The sequence below is a fragment of the Osmerus eperlanus genome, chromosome 5 (assembly GCF_963692335.1).
Source record: "Osmerus eperlanus chromosome 5, fOsmEpe2.1, whole genome shotgun sequence".
Taxonomy (NCBI): Eukaryota; Metazoa; Chordata; class Actinopteri; order Osmeriformes; family Osmeridae; genus Osmerus; species Osmerus eperlanus.
The window spans coordinates 15,512,643-15,537,059 of record NC_085022.1 but is presented as its reverse complement, the minus strand read 5'-3'; the positions used below and the strand labels follow the sequence as shown (position 1 = coordinate 15,537,059).

Below are 24,417 nucleotides of genomic sequence, written 5' to 3'. Positions count from 1 at the left end.
CTTCCTGATTGCTAATGGAAGTTATTTTGGTCACCGCAGCACCCCTGGGTGTTTGTGCTAATGCAGACTGACCACTGTGTTCAGGGAAGCAGGGCTGTTGCCAAGCTGTTTCAACAGGGCTGGTTTCATTAGAAGGTGCTAACCAAGCCCTGCCTCGCCTGTCGGGTGATCTTCTATCGCTCAGTCAGGCCGGTTTGGCCACCATGATGCGCCAGCCCATTGTAGATTACAAAATACATACATTGTCAACTACTATGACAAACAAGAAACAATACTTGTCAGTTACAATTTTACTTGTGAAGTAAAATTTTACTTGTGAAGTAAAATTTTACTTGTGAAGTAAAATTGTGAAAAGTTTTAATTAAACGAAAACTTAAACACGGAACAGCTTTTTAATATGTGTGTAATCACAGTATCACACATGAAAAGTTACATGAGGGAATAAGGAATATACCTACTACATGTGAAGTGTACTTTGGCTTCTTTGTTATTTGTAGGGATGTTTAAAATCAGGCCAGCAAGTTGCAAAAAAACACCATTGTGGAGGAGGTACATTTTGTACATCCCGGGACCCTTTGACAGTGACCCAGCATTAAACCTGCGATTGCCAAACAACCGCCCTCTTCCAGCCGACTGGCATCTGTTGCCTGTTTGGTGGGTGGCACATCACCAACCCAAAATGAGTTAACGCTACCGCACTCAAAGCAGCAGGGAAAGGAACATCAATAAGGCGTAAATTACACTCCTTCCGTTTTGATCAAGTGAAGCATGAAAAGAAATGTGATTCTCTCAAGTGGAGAGAGGGGTTACACCATTGATGTCGTTACTTCTGCATGGCAGCTTCCATGCAGATCATGGAGGGGCTACACAAACTGAGGGAGCATTTTCTAGGCGAAGCCATATGGATGGATCTTTTTTTCAGGGCTCTTGAATAGAAAGCTCAGTGGTTAGTCTATAGAGGCGTGTTTTCATTGAATGCCTTGTGAAATCCCAGATCTGCCTTCTTTAGCTTCTTTTCAACGACAGGCTACCATAGTATCGCCATATGGGCTGTTTTGAACACGTCTACATACCTTCATAAGGTTTCCATACTGTGGCAAGAGAAGTAATGCTTTTGTATTGCATTAAAAGTGTGCTGTTTGTTTCAAATGTGAGTATGGAGAGCGACCATAGTGAAGAACATAGTTCTGGAAAAATAAACATATCTAGATTTCATATTAGTTAGAGTTACTGATCTTTTTTAGGACCAATAATCATCATGTTCTAATTTATCCTCCAATGCATATTGTCAAATTTAGACCAATGATTCAGTTTACTCTGTAACATATCGTCTTACACACTTATCTACAGATCTACAAATCCCATATCTAAAACTGTGAAAATTGCTCTTCAAATAGGCAGGAAGTTACAACAAAACAAAGACAAAAAGCCACATCTTAACATTTTGGGGAGAATGAAACACTGTCATTCCATGCAAATATGATCAGTATCCCTTATCTTTAGGGAATGACAGGGAGCTGTTCAGTTGTCTTCAGGCTAAAACAGGGTGAGTGTTTGCTCAAATATTAATTACCATGTTATTACAATATCATTACACCCCCAGATAGTATATGCTGCTTTAAACCTCGTCTATGGAAGTGAGATGAAAATCACTGGACACACTAATTAGCATGGATCCTCTGTCTCAACGTAGATTCTGACCACTTATATTACACCAGTACAGACGCCTGACGAGAAAAAAAGAAGGAAAATAACACAATACTGTCTGGGATGAAAAGAATCATTGTGTATGTAGGACAGTGTTTAGAACCTTGTCGACAGTAAGGTCCTGTCAGAAAACCAAGACCTGTCAGAAAACATGAAGGGAGTGTCTGTGTGTCTTGCAAAACAACGTTCGCTTTTTGTTAGTTTTGTAGATAAACATGCCAGAAAATTGGACGTCCGTGTGAATCCCATTTACATGAACAGACGTTTGTATTAATATTCCCTGTTTCAAAGACCAGCTAGACATCCGACCTTTGACATTAGCAACTCTCTAAAACTATTATCAAGACAGTTAGACAGAGGTAATAGAGCATCGCGTGTGTTATCAATGCTAAGCTAATTGAGGCAAAACAAAAAAACAAGGCAAAAAAAGGTTCTGTCTGGTCTGCTAGCCTATTAAGATGATTAGGAGAGAAAGGATGAACAATGACAAACGAAAAAGGCTACTCACCCCCTGTGTTTACATCCAGGTTTACAGAATACAGAAGACAGGATGACCCATCAAGTAGTGTGGTTTACATTTAGTAGGAAACAAGAAAAGGGATATTGAAGTAAGCTATAGAGAAAGAGTGGGTGACATGTAGGACAAAAAGACAGTGAACATACTGTGTACTGTTGCTAGATATTTGTTATATGGATAAGTGAACGAGTAATTTGAGAATGTTCAGAACTTGCTCTGAATTTTGTATACTTCCCCTGCCCTTTAGACTTCCTTCCATGATATTGAGTAGACAACAATATGCCTCCAAATACCCTGCGGTTACAATTTAGAGCTCAACTCCCCCATTATCAATTCTGGAGTGGAAGGGGGGTGAAGTGTGTGTCTGTGTGTGTGTGTGTGTGTGTGTGTGTGTGTGTGTGGGGGGGGGGGGGGGGGGGTTATCTTTTCAGATGAACTTCCATCTCAATCCTGGTGGAGTTTGAGATCTAATCCCTCGTTCTCGTTCTCACCTTGGGTCTGATCCACAATGGATCCAATCTAATATGATCCCAACTTCCCCTGATGAAATTGGGGCCTTCACTCCCTACCCTACCCTCCCCCCCCCCCCCCCCCCTTTTATTCATTTCTATAAGAAGATTACCTACTGCTCGTTTGTTGTGTTTGTTTAAGCATTTAATTTCCTTAAGACCATTGTTTCGTTATCTGCTCAACTGTTATCTGCTGTGTCTTCTATCAAATGTCAGTGAGGGGGGATTGTATTGACCAGTAACCCATCCATTGAAATAGGAGAGAGTATATAGTGCAATCTGTCAGATAAAATGAGAACTGAGAGTGTAATCACTGATATCCTAGGAAAATGCATTTTAGGTGAGTATGTACTTGAATACAAGTATGTCTTTTTTAACCAAACGTATATAGGTACTAACTTTTTAGCTCAAACCTTTTTGTAATTTAACACTTTAGGCAGATCTCTGTTTTGTATACAGCATATAGAAATATATACAGACACGTATATCTACAGTATGTTAACACAGTTATACTGCATGTCTGACAACTTAATGGGAGAGGGAGAAGATTTACATTTCAGAGAGTGTGTACTTACAGTGATGAAGTCCTTTTTTGACCACGAAAAAAGAGGGAAGGAAGTATTATGCAAGGATTATGCATGGACCTTAATTCAGTTGTGATTTTGTATCTTAAAATCTATGAATCTACAGTATACAATGTTTGCAGTGAATATGAAAATCCTGGGTCTTGAGGAAGAGCACAAACTGTGTCATAGGCAAATCCCCAAATGTGAAGCACCAGTGGCTTTCATCAGGTCCTTTATCGAATAAAATCTCATTTTAGAACGAGGTGGATGGTTTATCAGCTCTGCCATCTGACAGCCGTCCTGGAGGTGAAACACTTTACAAAAGGTCTGCTGTCTCAAGAGATGCCGACGAGTCAACAAACTGTGTCTGTGTGGGGTTGACAGCGTGTGACAGTTCAATTCATTTCAGACCTAAATGTGATTGACCGATAAGCGTTGGAGCTATAACCTTAGCTGTAAGTTTTTGTCTTTCAATCTCAATAACCTCTGTAGATGCCCATCAACTTCATCAACACAAGCCCCTTTATCTGATGATGCTTATACCAGAGGGGACTGTGTGTGAGTGTTTGTGTGTCTGTGTGCGTGCATGTCAAAGAATACCTGTCAGAAGGATCAGGTCAGATCAGTGTAGTGTATTCCAGTCTCGCTCATCCTGCGAGTTAAAATGTACAGTATACAAGAGTGCTTACAGTATGTGTGTGTGTTTGTTTGTTTGAGCATGTGTGTGTGTAACCTTGGTATAATATACTACAAGTGCATCCCAGCACAGCTAAGCATAAACTAGCCAAGGCTAAAATGCCACCCTGCTAAGCCACAGTGGGACATTCAGCTGCCAAATGCCCATGGGATAAAGGCAGAAAAGTATCACCTCAGCTTGTGTAGGTCGCTGCTAGCGTTAAGCGGTGATGCTAATCCAGCTGTGCTGACCTAGCGTTAGCTACAGGTGGCCACTACTACCAGTGACAGGCCTTCCCTGGTGGCTTCTCTCTGCCACTCTGGAAAGTTGGCAAAACTTCAAGAAACTTCAGTAGGCACCTCCACTGTTAACATTAGCAGTGAAGAGCTATAGTGGTGGTTGTGGTCAATTGTTGTTTTATGTTTCATTAGCTGAAGGCACACTGCTAGGTGTTTTGGACACTGACAATTTTAGAAGTATTTGATACAGTTATAATTTATATACAACATACTCCCACTTTGTATAAATTATACAATTATATACATGGTGTGAATTACACTCGGCAATGCGAGTTAATTCATCATGTGTTCATTATTCAACTACAGTTCAAAACCTGGGATTTACCCTTTTAAACCATTCTTGTCCATGGCAGTTCCCAAGCCAGCTCAAGCAAACACAAAGTGTCTGAGATCATTGCAAATCACTGATTGGTAGGTAGGTAGCTATACTGTACCTTCTTGGAGGCCAGACTGGGGTCCTGCCTAAGGAGCTGGCGGAGAGCAGCAGTGTTCCCCAGGACACAACTCCTCAGCCAGTCCTTCTCAAGAGGCTCCATCTGGATTCGGTGGAACAGAGACTAGGTGGGGAAGAGAGACAGAGGTGAGGGTGAACGATGCAGATATAACCCCCATGGCCATTTTGGAGGGTAAAGTCTTAATTCAAAGACTTTCTAGGCCATAAGTGGACAAAGTAAACACATTGGACAAGCCATTCCTCGTTCTCCTCCAGCTCCCTTACTTTATGAGCATCAGAGGAAAAATTACACACCACCAGACAGAGACGTCTTCACGTCTAACTTCCCCCACATGCTATCTATTTGGAACACACACTACTAGTCCAGTCTGAAGTCTTGTCTTGTGTCTCTGAATCTTTCATGAACCTTTCCTCTACAGGTGACTTGTCTGGGAGACAACCCATTTATCTTCACAGGGGAGAAAAGCTGTTATCAGTGGCAAGTCGCTGGGTTGGTTCAGTTAATAAAGATCCTCAGAAGATAAAACAAACTCACTAATACATTTGATAAGGATCTGTTCACTGGGAAGGCTGCTGTGCAACCACTATGGGTGGAGGTTTAAATTAGGTAGGAAAAATCTGTATTTGATATGTCAAATATATTTAAAGGCACTCTAAACTCAGCTGCAATGCTAACAGCATTAGCATGCAATATTCCATACATAAGCATTACGAGGTGAGTTAACACTGCAAGGTGAGTTAGCACTGCGGGGTAAGTTATTATTGCGAGGTAAGTTAGCATTTGAGTTAGCATTGCAAGGTGAGTTAGCATTTTTTTCACAAATTGACCTAGCTGTTAGCATATCTCCCTGTCCTTTCTTGGATGTCCTCTAGCCAAGCCTCCGGGCCACCAGGTTCACGAGCAGGGGTTTGGATGCCATTAGTGGTGTTTATTGACCAGCAGGGCCCTGTGAACGCCACCCAGGTTTAATCAGTGGCCTGCCAGGACATCCACACAGCTCACCTGTTTACGCTAGCTCAGGTGTCAGCTCCGTGTTAATTATAAAACACTCGACCGCACAGGGAGCCTGTCCTTCAGCCTGACAACACACACTGTGGGGAGTGTGGGTGTTGTAGTCTTACAGAGTCAGGGAGAGAGAGAGTGAGAGAAGGAGAGGGGAAGAGAAAGAAGTGTGTAGGGGGGAGGGGGGGTTTCAGATGGAGGGTTTGAAATATACAATTCCATAAAAGATAGGGATACATCTAAAGAGAGGTAGATTGCTAAATGATGTGTTCCTGTTTGGGTTTTGTTGTTTTCTCCCTCGTGCGTGCTTTAGGCATTGTAACAATGTAGGAGGAAAAGTTTTGCCTCTGTAGCTTTTACTGGAGGATGTGTATCTAGTCTCTGTTTATCTGAAACAATTACCCAGTCAGTTGAGAAGTCGGGAGGAGGTGGACTCAAATGAGCCACCGAGAGATTATAAAAGTCAATACAAAATACAGAAGAGGGATGGGCTAAGGATGTGGATAATGACTGTAACTAGAGAAGCCTTTACACTTCCAATGCACAATAAAAGAAACAAGCAAACAAGTTAATTTAAGGATCACTGAAGAAACAATACACACATAATGTAAAGTACCCAACACTTTGACTAAGTGTGTCTGTATGCTATTCTTCAACCCGCAGAGAGGGTCGCCACATACTGTTGCCCCGTACTTTTATACTTTATAATCCCCTCAGTGTCATTGTACGCTCTCCTACTCCGTTTCTCTCTCAGTTTCTCTCTCTCAGTCTCTCTCTTTCCTAATCCCCTCTCTCTCTCTCTCTCTCTCTCTCTCTCTCTCTCTCTCTCTCTCTCTCTCTCTCTCTCTCTCTCTCTCTCTCTCTCTCTCTCTCTCTCTCTCTCTCTCTCTCTCTCTCTCTCTCTCTCTCTCTCTCTCTCTCTCTCTCTCTCCTTCTTCCCTGGCAAACTCCAGTCCCCACCCACCACTCACACTCTCCCCCACTCTTTTCCCCTCTCCACTCCACTCCTCCCCTGTTGTTAAGGCATAGGAGGTCCCCTGCCGGTTCCCCTGCCGGTTCCTCTCAAGCCCCCGCTGCCTCCAGTCAGCCACTACCGTAGGAGGCTGTCACAGCCAATCAGCAAACGGCTCTGTGTCCCGCCACGCAGGAGGACGGCTACAATTATGGGATATCGCCATGGGAACGGCGTGGAGGAGTGGTGGGTTTTGGGGGGGGGGGGGGGGCGGTAGTCTCTATTTCATCCTGGGATGTTTGGCTACTGACAGCTCTCCCATGTCTTACTAACCTATTCTGGGTGTAGGGATGCTATCATGTCCACGCACAATTAACGGTTTCACACTGATAAGCACCTAAACTGTCTGCAAATATGTTTGGGTAAATCTATGCAGATAGAGAAAGCTTTACCCACCATGACAGAGGACGCAGCAACACTTCTGGTATCATCCTCTTGGCCCTGCTGCTCCCTATAACCCTACAACACATGATGAATCATTGTTAGCATTAGCATCAACTACGAATAACAAATTAGACTGCTGAACGCATTCAATCCCATTTGCCATGTAGGCCAACAGTATGTTGTACACTTTCTACTTCCACAGTTGTGAGATATTCATAATGAAAACGAGCCCATGTGTTCATTCTGAGATTGGTTATATAAGTCTGAAGACTGGTGGTGAATGTCCCAGAGGGAGAGATTCAGGGGTAATACATAACGAAACCATTAAAATCCTAAAAAGACGGTTTGAATTCTCAAAGGCCCCCTAAAACACACTTTAGAAGACTTTTGAGATGAAGCTCCTTTCATCTCCAAACTGACATCTTTATTTAACTTCCATTGTCAGATCAGCAGACTGTAAAGGTCTTCTAATTAATGAGACACTTGATTTGACAATTTCATTCCTTCCCTTTTCCAGACAGACCACGTATGAATCTGTTTCATGTTTCTATTTCACTAATCAGCTCCCAATTCCTACACCTCAAGCACTCCTCGTTTGCGATTAGCATTTAGCCTGATTTCCTTCAGTAAAACCAACAAAATGAAGAGATAACACACATTAGTTTTGCTGGGATTTTGCTTTCAGGCTAAATGTATCCTGTACAATTCCAAACAGCAGTCAGGCACTCAAATTAACTTATTCAATGCAGTATAACACACACACATACAGTACACAAGCACCATTTACTGAACAGTGAGAGAGCATCGTGGTAGAAACCCCTATTGTTCTGATGGACACTTGCTCCCTGTGTGAAATGTACACAGCAGCAATGCTTTGTTTGAGGAGAGAGGAGGATGCCCCCCTGGAGAGAGAGGGAAGGAGGGTGCCTCTATTTTATAATTAGTAATCTAAGAAACACACACGCGCAAAAAGAACACTCACAAACGGCACACATTTGTACCTGGTGGAATTTGTTTGTGGTTATTATTTCAAAGTTGAATGAGAGGTAAAGCTTTTAAATGCTCATGTTGATTGTAGGTAAAATAATGAGCAAATATTCCAATGAAAAGATTATGTTGCTAAGACTTTAAAGCTATAGCAGGTGGAAGAGTTTGCATTGTGTAAAACTTGAAAACACTTGAAATCTAATTGGGAACATTGGAGTGTCTAAAATGCATTGGCTCTTTATTCAAAGTGATTTATTGTCTGACCATCACAAGATCGAGCCTCTAAGAAAGCAAGAAATCTTCAACCAAATGCAAGAATGTGGAAGTAGCCGATCAAATATGACCTCTCTAGCCCTCTCTTCAACATCCACACCACCATCCAGTTCCCTTTCACCGCCCAACACAGGGGGGTGACCAGATAATAAAATCAACTTTTCTCTGTGTTGACGCGACATGAATGGGCTCCTCTTCCCCCTTGAACAAAGTGTCCAGCTCTTAGCATAACAAAGCCTTTTCCCAGCCTGCCCCTGCTCCTCCACTCCTCTATCTGTTCATCCTGTCAAAACACGAGCGCTTCGCACTCCCCATCTCTTTCTCCTCCCTCGCTTCCAACACAATAAGAGCCCTTTGGATCCCCTGACAGCTACAAAGCGGAGGCGGCAAGGGGTGGGGTGGTGCTGGTGGTGGTGGTGAGAGGAGGGGGAGTAGCCAATCTTTCCGCAGTTCAGGATTGGCCCTTTTGTATTTCAATTGGCGTCCTAATTGGTCGTGTTCATGGGTCACTCCGTAAAACCGGTAGCAATGAAATTCTACAACCTGGCTAATAAGCCATGGGTCTGAAACAAGGCATTTAGTTAAAAAAAGAGTACATAACAATGATGGAGAGAGGAGAGAGAGATTTATGAATATGTAAGAAAGAGAGAGGTGAATTTGTGAAAAGTTGTGAGGAGGGAGAATTATGTTTTGAAAACTGTCCAGCAATTGAATTTGGCCTAAAGAATATCCCCTTTTATCTTTAGTGAACATTACCATTTTTAGAGATCAATTGCAGCTTTTTAACCATTGTGTGGTAATCATATTTATGTTACTCACCCAATGTTCACAGGTCTGATAGACCCATTAAATATATTAACTAACCCCTAATATGCACCAGGATGGGATAAACTGTGGGAAAACAGGGAAACACAAGGGTTACTGACATAATTAGAGGCAGAGACTATAATAAGCTTTCATTATCAAAACAGAACACCTTGACTATCATGAGCTCATCTATTGTATGTCCCTGTTGAATTGCAATGCGAAAAGCAGGCAAGAAAGGTTCTGATGATGAAAAAACTATCTTTGTGTCCCTAAAGTAAGCGTTTTATTAAAAGCTTAAAAAGACAAACCCTTCATCATCCAATCAATGTGATAAGCAATTGTGTCTATCATAACATTTGCATCTATTTTAATTAGGGTTATTAGCCACACTAATAGCACAAAAAGGCAATTTTTTGATATATAATCAAGAAAGGTGTTGTACTAGTCAGTGTGCTTCATGTAATCTAATAGTCTTTGTAGCCAAATTTCCATTTCTAAGGGATTTACATAGGGAACACCCCCGGCGATAAAGGATTTATTATAAAGGCATGAGAACCCATGAGGCTGGTACTTCCCTTTAATTATTGTTCTAGAATCAAATGTTGGCCCCGCAGTCATGATTCGATAATTCTGTCTGAAAATTAAATGTTTCTAAACAGTCTACTGAGATGGAAAAGAGAGACTAAAAGACCATTAAGACTGAGAAAGACGGATTCCGTACCTCCTTTAATGAGAGCCGAGGAGGTTTACTTCTCTGAGGCATGACTAAGCTATATTGAAAAGGATAATATTGGCCTCTTAAAGCCACTTGTGTATATTTTGGTTCAATTATGTCATGTGGTTCTCATTTTTTGTGTAACCTGAGTATGTGGGGATTATCATAGTACACAAGAGACATTATGGGACACGTGTTGACTATTGTATTATTCTAATACCTTTCCAACTTTATTGGATTGTTCATGAGCAAAGTTTGATTTTGTCTTTATTGAGGCACCCCGATTCAGGGTTTGAATTGAAAGCCAGCCTCCACACAAATCATGAGAGTTTCATGTCAACATAGAAACAAAATGGCCATGCCATTTTTATGGAACACCATGTTAATCAGTTTTGTGGTAACTAATGAAAGGTCTTGCACACATTAACATATTAATTGAGATTTCCACAACCCGGCCTCTCCAGTGAGATACATTCAAATCATCGTCTTTGGGCGCCAACTGAGTTTTTATTTTATTTTATCTAAATGACAGTGGAAGAAGATAACAGCATTGTAGGGACACACACCAGGGTTGTACGCTTTTGGAGTAAAAAGCTCTTATCTCACCCAGAGAACCCCAGCTTATGCAATCTGCCCTTCCATTCAGCCCGACGAACATATGATTGTTTGAGAAATGAAAAACCCATTTGGACGAAGACGACAGGCATGAAAAGGCGACGTCTGTGCTGTAGCATGCCCCTCGTTGTCAAAGCCTTGTGGGGTCGCGAAAGGTCAAGGGAATTATGATTCCTAGAGCATCTAGCCTGGCGTCTGAAACAACTATACAGCCCTGGTGCTCATCCAAGAGGTCCCATATTCCAATCTGACCTCCAGATAAAGCGGCCCTTTTTCGACGATAATGAAACTTGATAGCTCTAAGGTGAGACATGATCGTTTTGTTAAGAGGGGAATATCTGTTGTTCGGTTACAAGGGTACAACTTGGCCAAATGGAGGAGTTTTTGTGCAGGAGCTTCGCCGATCTTTTACAGCTACTGTATCCTCTGGCTGTGGTTAGGGCCATGAAAGCCTTCATGATTCACTTTATAAACATAGGTCTTCTACACCTATAAGGGCTCAGTCAAGCACCAGTGAGTAAGACACAAGATAAAGTAAGAGGAACTCTATGTACTGTTAGGTGTCTCTGTGTGTGTCATCGGTATGTGTGTGTGTTTGTGTAGGGGGGAAATTGCAGGTTTGTACGCCATCATTGTGTTTGTGTTTGCTCACCCTGGAAGAGATGGTCACCTCGCTGGCACACAGGGAAACAGAGTCACTTCTCAGGGACAGCAAATCAGAGCAGGCCATGTCAACTCCGTCACTTGCATCACTGAGACAAGGGCTGGTGATAGGGCTGGGACTAGGACAGTCACTAAAGCCTGGACTGAGGCTGGGACTAGGGCTGGGACTAGAGCCTGGACTGAGGCTGGGACAAGGGCTGGGACTAGGACCTGGACTGAGGCTGGGACAAGGGCTGGGACTACGACCTTGACTAGGGAAGGGACTAAAGCTGGTCATAGTGCTGAGATGAGGGCTAAGACCTTGGCTGGAGATAGGGATGGGATTAGGGCCTGTAGCCATCACTGATACTGCAGGTATTATCAGATCTTGTGGTCTCTCTGGTCCCTTCAACCTTGCTGCTTCTGGTTCCCCAGGCTTGACCTGTGCAAGTTCTCGTGCCTGGCAATGGGACACAAAAGCATATTTTATAGAAGGGTAGTCACATATGTACAAAGCGTCCTCCCCCCCTCCGCCCCCCCCCCCACACACACACACACACACACACACACACATACACACACACATACACGCATTCAAATGCATACAAACCCACTTGCCCAGTCTCAGTATCTCTTTCTCTGTTGCCGTTTCTTTATCTCTCTCCCAGAAATACTCCTACAAAACATTTACCCACCCATGAAATTATTGTACCAATCTAAATACTAACAAATCCAATTTCACATGCTATCCAAATACAAACTATCCAGACCCTCAGAGAAAGCACAAAACATGATATAGGGTATCAGCATCAGTTCCAATAAGAGTCCTGTCTCTCAAAAGGCTTTTGAGCGGCTACTGAATTACCATATAAGAAAGTGTTTACGACTCAACAAGATGTCTGCCTGCCTCTATGAAAGTTGCATTCACAGGCACTATCTTGAGTACAAAATGAATGCTTTGCTTGTTGGATGCAATTAGGGTCCCCCTGAAAGTTGTGATTGTCCTTTAACTGTTTAAGACTGACGTCCCTCGAGAGCTAATTATCCACACACTATTGTCCTTTACTCACACACTCTCAGATAAACGGACACACCAAAACCGCTGATACGCTCACACACAGATATACTAGAGATCTGACTGTTGAAATGATGATCATACAAACAATAGCCCAACACACAAATACACATTGATGCACACAGAGCTAATAAAAGTGCAGTGAAATAAATGATAAATCAAATCACTCTAATATGTTTGATTTCAGTTAATAGTCTCTCAGTGCCACTGTGTTTGATCATTATGAAATTCTTATATGCCACAAATAGCGGACTCTTTCAAGTTATTGCAATTAAATAATAACACATGCACAATCTGCTAAGGAAAATACTATCAAAGAAAAGCTTTTTTGTCATAAAAGCTTTGTGTTATAATTACCAGAACTCATTGAAAACAACTGTAAAAGATACACTTGCGTGGCATGTAAATAGCAGGCATTGTATTGTACATGCTCAGAACTTTGCATTGCAGACTGTTTAGTGTAAAACAACATTTGGAGCAAAAGTACATGAATACCACACTGTCCAGACGTTTATTTTTTCTAAAAACAAGATGTAAATTATTTGCTATCAAGCGACGGGTTTTCAGATGAGAAGGCTGGTGTTGGTAGTAGGTTTTAACACATATGACACAGAGGGGACTATAATTGGTTACAGTGACTGTCATATGTGTGTCATCAAAGACGCTGACTATCTGCCAAGCATAGGCCATTAGCAAGTACAGACAAATGAAGTGTCCATGTTCATTTAACAACACAACAGTAGATGCGAGGGCAGTGTACGGAGATAGCAGGAAGGAGAAGACAATAACTAAGCAAGTTCCGTTGTCGACGTACATCCCGAATCAAAGGCAAGGGAGCAGGGATTTCACAGTGGCTTGACAACGATGTAGCAACAAGGGAACAATGACAGTGACAGCCATAGTGTGCTACTCAAGGACAGCACACAGCACTGCTGTGTTGTTTTAAAATGCCATGCCAAATTTGAATAGACATGTTATCCCATTAAGTTTTCCCAATACTGTTGGGTTTGTCACAATCTTGAATATAAATACATTCACTGAAGATTTTTTTAACCTTTATTGTCTTTATAAAGCTTGTTACGGCACACACCTCACAGTGGGCCATAATCATAACCAAAATAGCTTTCTGCCTTCAGAAATATTCATGATCTTCTTCATGATCTCTTTGACATCTCCATAGTTATTGGTGCCGTAAAACTCAATGAGATGGGCTAAGTATGTTAGCATTGCTTTTTAATGTATAAAATATAAATATTATTCAAGATTTAGAGGGCAAAATGGCACAATATCTAAAAGCTGAGGTAAAACATCTTATATCGAAGGTGAGCCAACTGTAGATATTTGATACAGGACATAATAGCACAGTCAGACCTAATGATGCCAGGGGCTCAAGGGTTACTTGAGATAAGGACCTTTGAGCAGGGGTATACAGAAGTGCCCTCTCTCTTTCCCTCCCTTTCTCTAAACCTCTCTTCCTCTCTTTATCCCTGCCTCTCTCTGTCATTCTCTCTTTCCTTCTTTCTCTCTCTCCCTTTATGCTTCTCCCTCCCTCCTTCTCCGTCACTCTCTCTCTCTCTTCCTCTTTCTGGATTGGCATCTTCCTATTTCCTCTGCAGGAAAGTGTGTGTATTCCCCAGTGAACACTCAGGCCTGTAAATTGTTTATCAGACACTAATGCAGGAGCCTAATCCTATTTGCATTCATATTAGTTCCCCCCGTATCGCAATCCAAGGGAATTACTTATTCGAATTCTTCTGAGGGGTAAATAACTTTATGCATGATATCGGTATCTTCATAATTCAGATCGCTAAAGTCAATTTGGTTTAAGTGCTCCTCCACCATATGCGGGATGGGTTCTGAGGAAACTTATTTGAAGGCGGTTCGGATCAGTGAACATGTACACACAAGGGTGGGTAATGGAATCTATCACAGGAGCACTGTAAGAGAGTTAAATTCTCACATGTTTACTCCTTCAGAATCCCCCGGCACAGCCATAAGCCTCACAGATTCAGAAGTACAGTTACAGTATGTAGCCAAAGTGCTTTGTGACAGAGTGGATACCCAATATTTTCACTTATTTGCATATAGATGTACTTTCGTATTTAATAAGCTTGAATTACCCAGACTATTCAATTATCAAATACATGTCAATGTTTTGCTTTCTGAACATTCAGACAGATTCAACGAATTTACAGTGTACAAAGGGGCTGGAGACATAGACCTTAGAGCTGGAGCATTAACATACAAAAACTGCAATGAAACTGTTGTATTTTAGTATACTAACATGCAACACCCAACTAACAGAGTGTAGTAACACAGTAATGAGTGAAAAATATAGTTTGAACAACTAACATTGAATGGGAAAAGGTGTCATGCCTATTAAACAGCAAGCTTCAGGATTCAGGCCATGATATTTTCTTTCACCAATGTATCATAGATGTTCATTCATCTCTAATCAACTATGTGATATGAGAAACCAGGACGTGAGTGCATAATTAGCAGCCTCAACCTAAGAAACTGGGTAAAATATGAAAAATAGAGTGAAATATTGAGTTATGAGTTGGAAAGTGGTTTCATGAAACTGAATAAGACCCAGATTGGTGTAAAAAGCTGTCAGAAAACGTGGGCTTTGAACTTGATCAGAGGCATCGCTTAAACAAGGAACAAAGCCAGCAAATGTGAAGAAGAAAGGGCTACCTGCGAGTGGTGAAAACAAAGAGGTTGCAGAAGAGTAGACATTTGCCAGTGTGATCCTGTGTCGAGAGGGAACAGTTGAAACCTATGAATATAGATGAGGGCGAGATGTGCATATTTCCCATCAGGCCTTGTGTCTTACTCACCTCCTGTGCCTGAGTGATCACCACGGCTGGGATGCCGCCACCTGGCTCCCCAGTCTCATCCCCACAAGGCTTATCAGTGACTGGCTCCTGGTCAGGGTTCGTTGGGTCGGGCGAGGAAGGTCCGATGGATGACACTTGTTCTGTTACAGGCTGTTTGTTTTGGTCCTGCTGTTGGGTTGTATCAATACAAGGTGAGGGGTCAGAATTTCTAACTATACCAAGATCTAGATCGTGTGCCTGGCCATTATGTCGCTCATGCAGCTGTGTGTAGTCGTGGTCTACTTTGCCTTCAGTGTCTTGGTTCTCAGATGGAACTTGGTCCAGGTTGTTTGACTGATCTTGGACAGAAATCTGTGTAGTATCTGGACTTAATGCTTGGTCATGTTGTTGAGTTAGATCTTGGTGTGAGGCATGCTGAATATCATCTTCTACAGGACCTTTTACTAAAGCATCAAGACTTTCCTGGTCCTGATCTTGGTCCAACTCTGGATCATGAACTCTTTCTTGGTCTGAATCCAAGTCTGGATAGTGGAGTCTTTCTTTGTCATGGTGGCCCAGTTCTAGATTATACAGTGTCTCTTGGTATTTAGGTGGGCGGTGGTCCTGATTATCTGGTCTTACGGGATACTGAAGTTTTCCTTGATCCAGTTCTTGTTCTTCTACTTCCTGTTTAACACTGCTTTGTTTTTCTCTTTCCTGTTTTTGTTTCTGGTCTAAAGGGTATTTTGTTTCCTTGTCCTGTGTTTGATGGTTGTGTAGCACTTTGAGTATGTCATGGTCTCGCTCAAAATCCTCATCATTACTTTTCAGTCGTAGCAAATCTTGAACGTGTGCTATATCAGGCAGTCTTTGCTGGACTGGCATTGGACTCTGATCTTCAATGTTCAGTCTATCGAGGAATTTTTCTGCCGTTGAAGGCTGGGCCTCGTTGCCACAATCTGGGGAACTTGGGTCCACCACCCAGGGTGGGCTTCCTGTATGGGATTCCATCATGGTGTTCTGTGTTACCTGCCAATGTAGTGCAAACAAGAACAAATTAGCATACACTTACATGTTCCCTTCTAGTCAATCAAAGAGGAAACCAACATTAGTCCTTGTAATAGGCTACTATTTTTTCGTTTACAAAGAATTGCTTTACAGTAATGCTCATGGGAAATAATTATGTTCAAGTTCATGACTACATTTCTTATTTAGATAACTATTAAAAAAGGAGTATTTTCAATTAATCAAACATTGTCTACAAGTAACCTTTACTGTTGTGCCCCCAGGGCTAAGCTAATTTGTGATGAATATAAAAAGGAGAGTGCCAATCCCTTTCATCTGTGAATTTATCTTCACAAAAGAGATATTATGCCTTAGAGAAAGATGAGTAGATGATGAAATTGAAGATTGTATTTCCTTAAATATTCAACTTTGTTCATTTAAACTGTTTCCATGTGATGCAATTCAACACCACGATAGCTTTCTGATTTCACATTTGTTCATGTTAAATATGCATTAAAGGAAAATATGCATAGTCGGTGTGATAATTTGTGTTCAATTAAGGATACCTCACTCATACTAAAACACATCCATAACTGCTTACTCATTTAAAATAATGGTCAACCGCTGTATCACACAGATACACAACCTTCAAACCTAAGGGCCTACAGGCTCACCCCCCCCCCCCCTCCCTCAACTGCAGTACCACATTAATGAAGGGATGTTTTAAAAAGCGTGAAAATGCCATTTCTAATCTATTCAACCCATCTGTGGTGTGCGGGCAAGAAAACTGCCTATGATCCATAAAACGATCCGCTCGTCACCTGCACCATTTCACCCGGCAGCGGTACGGAGTGCAGTCATGCTTGAGATGCGCTCAGAGAGCCTCCTTAAGGGGAGCGTCTTCACATTACTCAAGCTTCATTATGCCCAATCAATATTCGTTTAGTGGCCGAGGTTATTGACTCCTTCTCAAATCAAGGTAGCCTACTCCCTTCTCCACAGCTTATTGACACCGCTCCAGTAGCCTAATTTGTGTCGTTAGTTTGTATTTTGTTTATATTATCCAAAGCCTCTCTTGCAGACGTAAACAGTCGAAATATTTCAGTGGCCTGCAAAGTCTGCCTCTTCCATATTGTTTAAATAAACAGAAAACAGAACATTATTCAAATCTATCAGGTGCAGGAATTCACCGAGTATTCCTGTTGTAGGCGACGCGTAAATAGATGACTGATATGTCATAATAATGACATGAAGGGAACAAATCTTAAAATCCGATTATTACTTTCCAGGTAAAACAAATGATCTAGAACGAAGCTTTCTACACCAGTTATGATCATAGTCTGTCTGTCTATTTGTAGATGTAGTGCAAAAGAAAGCTTACCTGGAAACTTACCTGCGATCCAAGCGAGAGTACCTATAGGGTGGCTGATAGGAGTAGCAATTACCAAAAGATGTTCACCTTTACTTAAAATCTATGATCCATTTCCAAAAGGTTCATGTGTGAATAAAGACAGTGTATCTGACTGATGACTGACCATAGACATTCCTGTCATAGGCAGACTGAATGTCCGTTAAGTAACACTCTAATTATAGTAACTGCAAAGAAGCTTAACACTGGTGCCACGCATGTTTACAGAGAGTGTTGTATAGTATGGTTACAGATGAAGACATCACAATATCACTAAACCCTTATGACTCTATAGTTGTTGCCATATTGTACTTAATATGTAATTGTGTAATTAAAATAAGGCCACTCTTTAGATTAATAATGAAGTGGATTGTTGATATAAATTGAGTTTTTGATATAAATATACCGTTGTGACCTAGTTTCAATTTTAAGGTATTCATATTTTTTTGCCAGCAACTGAGGAATAGTTTGCAGTAACAGTTGCACAGATCTTTATAGATCTTTAGAGTGTAAGGATTATTATCTTCACTAATCTTCTCTGAGTGCATCACAATGCTTACAGATCTGTGATTATTGTCTCCAGAAGTCCAGTAGGTATTTCAGTTGGTCCAGACCGGTGAGTAGGCTACCTCAAAGAAGAGTCAATGCCAGCAACTTCTACTGCTGATGTGCCTACCTTGGTGTTGGCTTGCATTGGCCTGATATCATAAGATGATCATTTATCAAAGAAAGATCAGATCCCCCAAAAATATATAACAAAATGAATTCACTCAAAAACGAAGCCTGTATTACCTTTTGCAATCGATTTGGTTTCAGTACATATGGCAAAGTTTGACAGCCAGGTCAGAATCATCATTTGGCAGGACAAACAGCGAACCCTCTCGGTTAGCGGGTGGAATCGTTAACGCCAGGGTGATCAATAATTGGAAGAAAACTATTGGCATACAGCCTGAGTCAATTACATTTTGACACCGAGTCATCGCATAAATGGACACTGTTAATATGATCATATGAATATCAGTCTTGAAACTACGTATACTCTACTAACAGTGCGTGTGTGCGCGGGTGTGTGTGTTGACGGGGGTGGAGCTGACAATAATACAATGAGGCTGCTCTTCTTTCGCTGACTCCCCTTTCAGGAGGAGCGCGTTCGATTCAGAATTCTCAATTTCCAGGATCTGGCAGGGTGACATTCGCAACGCGTTGCGCTCGCGAGCTGCTGTCGACTAACCAACTGGCAGCTCCAAAAATCTAACAAGCAGAAACCGTTTGAAATGGTACTTACATGATTGAATTTGTCACACTTAAACGTGCACATTGAGGGAAAATCAGAATCTTCAGATGTGTTTTTCTTAATGCTTATCTCGTCTGTGTGCGCGTCTTGGGCGAAAGCGCACTAGTCCAGAGTGGATAACTTTTGGAAGTCACTATGGCGTATCCTCAGGGCTTTCTGTTCCAGCCGTCGGTTTCGCTGGCTCTACATTCCTGCCCCACGTTTAGTCCGAGTATGTTGTTAGGACCAAGGACAGAGGAACTTGGACGGTTGTCTTCAGGATCAGCTTTCGCGCCGTATGCCGGATCTGCGTTCAATAGTTCGTCGCCTGGTTTCAACTCTCACCTTCAGTACAGCGGGGAGCCTAGAACTGCAGCTTCATTGAATTCGTTTGTGGTGAGTATAGTTACAAATTATTCGTGGTATCTGAAAGTTATGGAAAATCTGTAATGTTAAACAATGCAGTAAAAGGTCAGCATGCCGTAAAATCCGTGAAACCCAAATGTGAGCGGTGCGTAAAAGTTAAAAATAAAAACGTCAACCCTGCTGATTAATAAGTAATTAACATATCGTTGAAGTTAAATGTGTAGGCTATTGAATATGACGAATTGTTGGTATATAACATCATGCTATATGCAAATTTTAACGCTGTTCTTATTATAAGATGTCTAATAGGCTACGCCTTGGCGAAAAAGTTGTGTTAAACGCTACTCTATTCGTTTTTTTGGCTTAGCATACCTGTTTTTTTTATAATTGCAAGGTTACATTTGTCTTATCTCAACCTAAACACCCACACGATTATGATAATGGGAAACTTTGATCTGCAGTTAAAAAAAATACATGCTCTCTCTTTTTAAGGGTTCTGCATATGATCCGTCGTCAGGAATCACCGGTTCTTTAGAATATCACCCTTTTGGTGGGGCCCTAGGGCCTTATGCATATGGAGACCCAGCATACCGTAAAAATGCAACAAGAGATGCGACGGCAACTCTCAAAGCATGGCTAAACGAACACCGCAAGAACCCGTACCCGACCAAGGGCGAGAAGATCATGCTGGCCATCATCACCAAAATGACTCTGACCCAAGTATCCACCTGGTTCGCAAACGCCAGGAGGCGGTTAAAGAAAGAGAATAAAATGACATGGACCCCCAGGAACAGAAGTGAAGATGAGGAGGAGGATGACAACATTGACCTGGAGAGAAATGATGAGGATGAAGAACCGCTAAAACACCCTGAGGAAACTGGGTCTAAAGAAACAGGTGCGTAAAAACTATTTTGGATCCTGTTCAAATAGTCTTATTAAAATGGTCTTATGCCCCTTGGTAACACATTAACACAGATACATTTAGCCTAATATTATTCATATCTAATTAATATTCTATAAAAGTATTGGCTACCTTAAGGCCAAGTATTGTGATAAGATATTTGTAATTAAATTATACTATTTATAACTGTCGCCACTTTTTGCAATTACGTATCGCATTAGTGTAATCCTGACATGACCTTATCTTTTTGCTTGTAGTTGGACACCACCCAAGTCCGGGGGGAATCGCTTCTGAGAAATACCAGGAGGACAGTAACATGGACCACGTTGCGCCAACAGATTCGGATATAAAAGACCATGGTGATAGGAGGCTGTCTGAAAGACTGGGGCCTGTGTCAGAGTCCCCCCAGACTGTGCAACTTGGAGTGGAGAGGATATCAGAGTCACTCAGCCCTGCCAGTCCATCACCGAGGCGCACCTTTGATCCTATTCCGAGCAATGCAGCCTCGGTCATTCACGCACCCCCTTCTGCCCCCAAACCCAAACTGTGGTCGCTCGCTGAAATTGCAACTTCGTCGGACAAATGTAAAGGAATTAGCGACACTTCCCAGACCATGGGAATTGGACATCGCGCTGACATCACCGTGCGTGCTGCCTCACCATCGCGGGCCTTTCCTCACAGTGCGGCGCTCTCTAGACACGTTTATTACACGTCCCCGCTCTTCACGGGTTACTCGAACTATGGCGCTTTTGGACACCTCCACAGTAACCCCGGACAAACCTCCCATACAGCGACGCAGTTAAACGGAATACATCAAACAATGTTACAGAGAGCAGAGGCTATGGCGAGAGACAGTAAAGTCAGGAGTCAAACTCAGCTTGATATTTGTAAAGATTTAACATACGAACTAAAGAAAGGTATGACACATATTTAACATGCAATACATCTGGTAAGATAATTAGACATCTATTTATTACAACACACTAGAAAACGTAAGTGGCGGGGAAATGATATTGGGCCTGTTTAGCTTTGAATGTCAAACGAAACATTCATAAGGAATAGCTTTTTATACACAGGTTAAAAAAAACGTTATTTAGGAATTTAAAAATGCTATTGAATCATTAGGCTTTGTATTTTCAGAGGATGTTGTGTTATTCGGTTAGTCTGCTGCATTCCTACATTGCATTGCATTGCATTGCTACAAAGCGCTGTGAAGAATTATTAATTAAAGATAGTTTTATAATGGACAACTGACCACTGCTACTCCAAACAGTTTTTTTCCATAATCGTTCAGAATGTATATGCCAAGTAAAGAACCACATCTTATTTCGAGCCAGCAAGTGCTCTGGGTATTCGTTTAAACTCGGTAAAATCGCAAATATCATCCATGTAATTTAACGTCTTTAAATGTAGTTATTTTAGAGTAGGCTATAGTAGAAATGGAAGACCACTGATATAGGCCTATGTAAGCGGATACGATTTATATTCTCTCACAGCACGAAATAGTCAATAGCCAGTTAAACGGTGTTCACAATGGGCGCTTCACAATATCTACACCAAAGAAGCTTATATCCGAGGCTATCTTCAAGATATTAATTGTATAAATTCAGTTCTAGTTTGTTTCTTTCAGAACACAATATTTGCCCTTGATCCATGTTTGGAGGAACTGTTTGCAGCGGCTAACAACATCAAACATGCACAGGAGTGGAAAGCGAGTGTTCAAAGCTTTGCTCTATACAGCACTTGAAAGGGCTTTTAATCTCTTTAGCTTTTAAACTAAGTCCATGTTTTGGGTATCAGTCAGTTGTAAAACCATTTACTTGACAAAGTAAAACATTTTATGTAACACTTGTGTATTACAAGTAATTGTACCATGAAATGAAAACAGCCCCCTGCATGGTTACAACCCCACTCCAACTTTTTTCCATAAACAGAAAACATCTCAGCCATTATAGAAGTATGTTCAGTCAGTGGCAAGGTTCAGAAGGCAGATTGAAAAGTGTGTGTGGCTTCCACACAATTGGCTTCTAGTCCCAAGACTTTCAGACAATTGAATTTGATGATGTAAGTCCTAGTATTATGCTGAATGTGACTAGTGCCTGCACACACAACAACTAAGAGGACATGTCCTCGTGGTGTAAAAAATTGACCCCCTATTGGAAAAAAGTGATGAATTGCAGATGAGGTGGGACTATCTTCCATAATTCCTAAGTGGGAAAAGTAACAATAGGAGACACCTGACACTCCCTGTAAGATATCTAAACGAGTAGAATATAGTTTGTGTACATTTATATGATATCGTGGGGTCCAGATTATATGATTTCCAATCCCAGATCTTATTTTGTTCGTTTGTCCTATTGGAAAGCAGAAGAAAGCTCTGCTATTGCAGGTTGAGAAATGAAGTCCTCAACAGTGGATGTGGCAGTGGTGGAGACAATATAGCATTATAATAGAAACACTGTACGATAAAAAAAGAAAAGAAACATTTTTTTAACATTAAGTTTCACATTGTAATGAGTTGTTCCACTGAAAAGAAAAACACTGGGCTTGGAGTTCAAGAAATGTATGTTTGCAACACACACACACATCCCAACAGACACACACACACCAGTACTGTACCACTAGGGCCTCATACTGTATGTCAGTGTTTATTGACTGTGACTTTGGACCTATAATGCAATCGCCGTAAGGCATGGTTAGGCATGTCACAGTCTGAGATCCACCCAAGGATAACCCTGAGGACTCAGCCAGATGTTGGGAACCTGTACTACCTCACCCCCCTGCCTCGCACTTCCTGTGCCCTCTCCCCCTTTCCTCACTGCCTCCAGAATCACCTTCAACAGCTGGTGGCCATATCAGGCAAATTAGAAGTGCACACACAAAAACATGCACGTTACAAACAACTTCACCTGCATGCACGAAACCTATTCGATCACATCACTGTGATCAGAGGGAGAAGACAAAGTTCCATCTGCTATCTCAAAACAATGGAAGTTTGTTTGTGAATCAAGATAAATAAAAACATGATGGAACTTTACTTGAATTAAAAGCAATCCTTTGGGCTTGTACAGCTCTCACTGAGTGTTTCAAAAAAGCGTTAGAGATCTCAAAGCCAAAGTTTACAGAAATCTTCCTAACTTGTGAGGGATGCTTCATGTCTCTTACGGTACCACTCGGCCCTATCTCATATCCTTGCATCTATCACCCTCTACTGTCAGTGAAGGGTTTCAACGAGCCGAGCGGCTGATAACAAACAAATGGTGTTCAATACATTATTTATGAAACTACAGCTATACAAACTGAAGAAAGTATGTGGTAGGCATCTCACTGGACAAGTACATTTGGAAAACAAATGAAAACCCCCTCTCTTCCTTTAGCTCATATCCTCCAGTAAAACCAGAGCATGGTCCAATGCAATGAGGTGCAAACGGCAAAACAAAGACAAACACAGGGTTATCATGGTTTAATGTTCCATTTTCCTTCTGTGTTTGCCATGCCAGGCATGTGGGAGAGCCTGGTTGGCAGATGGTTGCTTGTTGTCATACCTCTAGTGACCCTCTGTGTTGAATGCTGCACTGCAGGGTGGCCTTGCAGTGTGTTTCACTGGCGGCTCACTGTCAGGCTCAATGCCTCCCTGGCATTGTCATCGCATCATCCCTGGGCATTAGTCCAGAAGGTTTGGGAATAAAGCAAATGAAATCCTCTTTGTATGTTAACAAAGAATTTAAAGGTGAAAACGTTTAAACGTTGGTGTAAGCTTTGTGAGCGTGCAGTGGCCACTGGAACATAAGCTTTATCATACAGCTGGACACAGACTGACCGGAGTCAATAAGGAGTTGAAAGGATTAAAGGTAAGGTCAATTAGTACGTACAGGTGCGTGTTTGTTGTTTTGTGGCTGTGGCTATCCCTTTAAGCAGTCTCTAAAGTTTCAGCTACCAGAGGGAGCACAAGCCCCCCCTCCCCCCCTTCCCCTCAGTGATGGCCACCGTGAATGTTTTACACCTTGTGTTCACCATCACCCCTGCTGTGAACCAAGGGTCCATAATAGCACCTGCCCGCAGGAAACTGGCCCCCTGCAGCCCCAGTATCCCCTCACCAGACGGGCCCTGCGTCGTGCCTCATCTGCTACAGTCAGGGCCATGCTGGGAACACCCAAGGTCTGCCTGGATGCCATGAAAACCAAGATGCTGACAACATGTTGACAGTGTCAAACATAAGCTGCCAGGGCAATGCAGTCCCCTGTGCCGACTGAAATGGCAAAATACCGCAGGCTGAGAGGTTTTACTCAGTGGTAATCTCTGCAGGCGAGTTCTACAACCACACCATGTGAAAACTATGATCACAATGCATTTTGACATGATTCTCCACTCTGCAACCGTGATTCAAATCCCTTATTTTAGATC

General features: G+C 41.9%; 2 protein-coding genes across 5 annotated transcripts; one reads left to right on the top strand and one right to left on the bottom strand.

Moving 5' to 3' along the window:
* Nucleotides 1–299: 299 nt before the first annotated feature.
* LOC134020542 (mediator of RNA polymerase II transcription subunit 15-like) lies at nucleotides 300–17,580 on the bottom strand. 4 transcript variants are annotated; one of them, XM_062460687.1, is made up of 7 exons: nucleotides 17,447–17,580; nucleotides 15,082–16,089; nucleotides 11,177–11,626; nucleotides 7,140–7,202; nucleotides 4,709–4,831; nucleotides 3,309–3,320; nucleotides 300–2,218 (listed from the first exon to the last, which is right to left on the bottom strand). In XM_062460687.1, the coding sequence occupies exons 2-7, from the start codon at nucleotides 16,072–16,074 to the stop codon at nucleotides 2,153–2,155; spliced, it is 1,707 nt and encodes a 568-aa protein (XP_062316671.1). In that variant the 5' UTR covers nucleotides 16,075–16,089; nucleotides 17,447–17,580; the 3' UTR covers nucleotides 300–2,152. The 4 variants fall into 4 exon arrangements, with proteins under 4 accessions (XP_062316671.1, XP_062316672.1, XP_062316669.1 ...); XM_062460688.1 differs by lacking the exon at nucleotides 300–2,218 and having other exon boundaries at nucleotides 2,935–3,320; nucleotides 15,082–15,249; nucleotides 15,703–16,089; XM_062460685.1 differs by lacking the exon at nucleotides 300–2,218 and having other exon boundaries at nucleotides 2,939–3,320.
* Nucleotides 17,581–18,635: 1,055 nt separating this feature from the next.
* On the top strand, nucleotides 18,636–21,442 carry irx5b (iroquois homeobox 5b). Its single transcript, XM_062460684.1, has 3 exons — nucleotides 18,636–19,142; nucleotides 19,605–20,007; nucleotides 20,271–21,442. The coding sequence occupies exons 1-3, from the start codon at nucleotides 18,903–18,905 to the stop codon at nucleotides 20,945–20,947; spliced, it is 1,320 nt and encodes a 439-aa protein (XP_062316668.1). The 5' UTR covers nucleotides 18,636–18,902; the 3' UTR covers nucleotides 20,948–21,442.
* Nucleotides 21,443–24,417: the final 2,975 nt, after the last annotated feature.

Excerpts from the sequence above, each read along its gene's own strand:
- LOC134020542 (XM_062460685.1), bottom strand. The coding sequence starts at position 16,074 with ATGATGGAATCCCATACAGGAAGCCCACCCTGGGTGGTGGACCCAAGT. Across the intron at positions 11,627-15,081 it reads TGATCACTCAGGCACAGGAG|GCACGAGAACTTGCACAGGT; the intron begins GTGAGTAAGACA and ends TCCCATTGCCAG. Across the intron at positions 4,832-7,139 it reads TTGCTGCGTCCTCTGTCATG|TCTCTGTTCCACCGAATCCA; the intron begins GTGGGTAAAGCT and ends TTCCCCACCTAG.
- irx5b (XM_062460684.1), top strand. The coding sequence starts at position 18,903 with ATGGCGTATCCTCAGGGCTTTCTGTTCCAGCCGTCGGTTTCGCTGGCT. Across the intron at positions 19,143-19,604 it reads CTTCATTGAATTCGTTTGTG|GGTTCTGCATATGATCCGTC; the intron begins GTGAGTATAGTT and ends TCTCTTTTTAAG. Across the intron at positions 20,008-20,270 it reads AACTGGGTCTAAAGAAACAG|TTGGACACCACCCAAGTCCG; the intron begins GTGCGTAAAAAC and ends TTTTGCTTGTAG.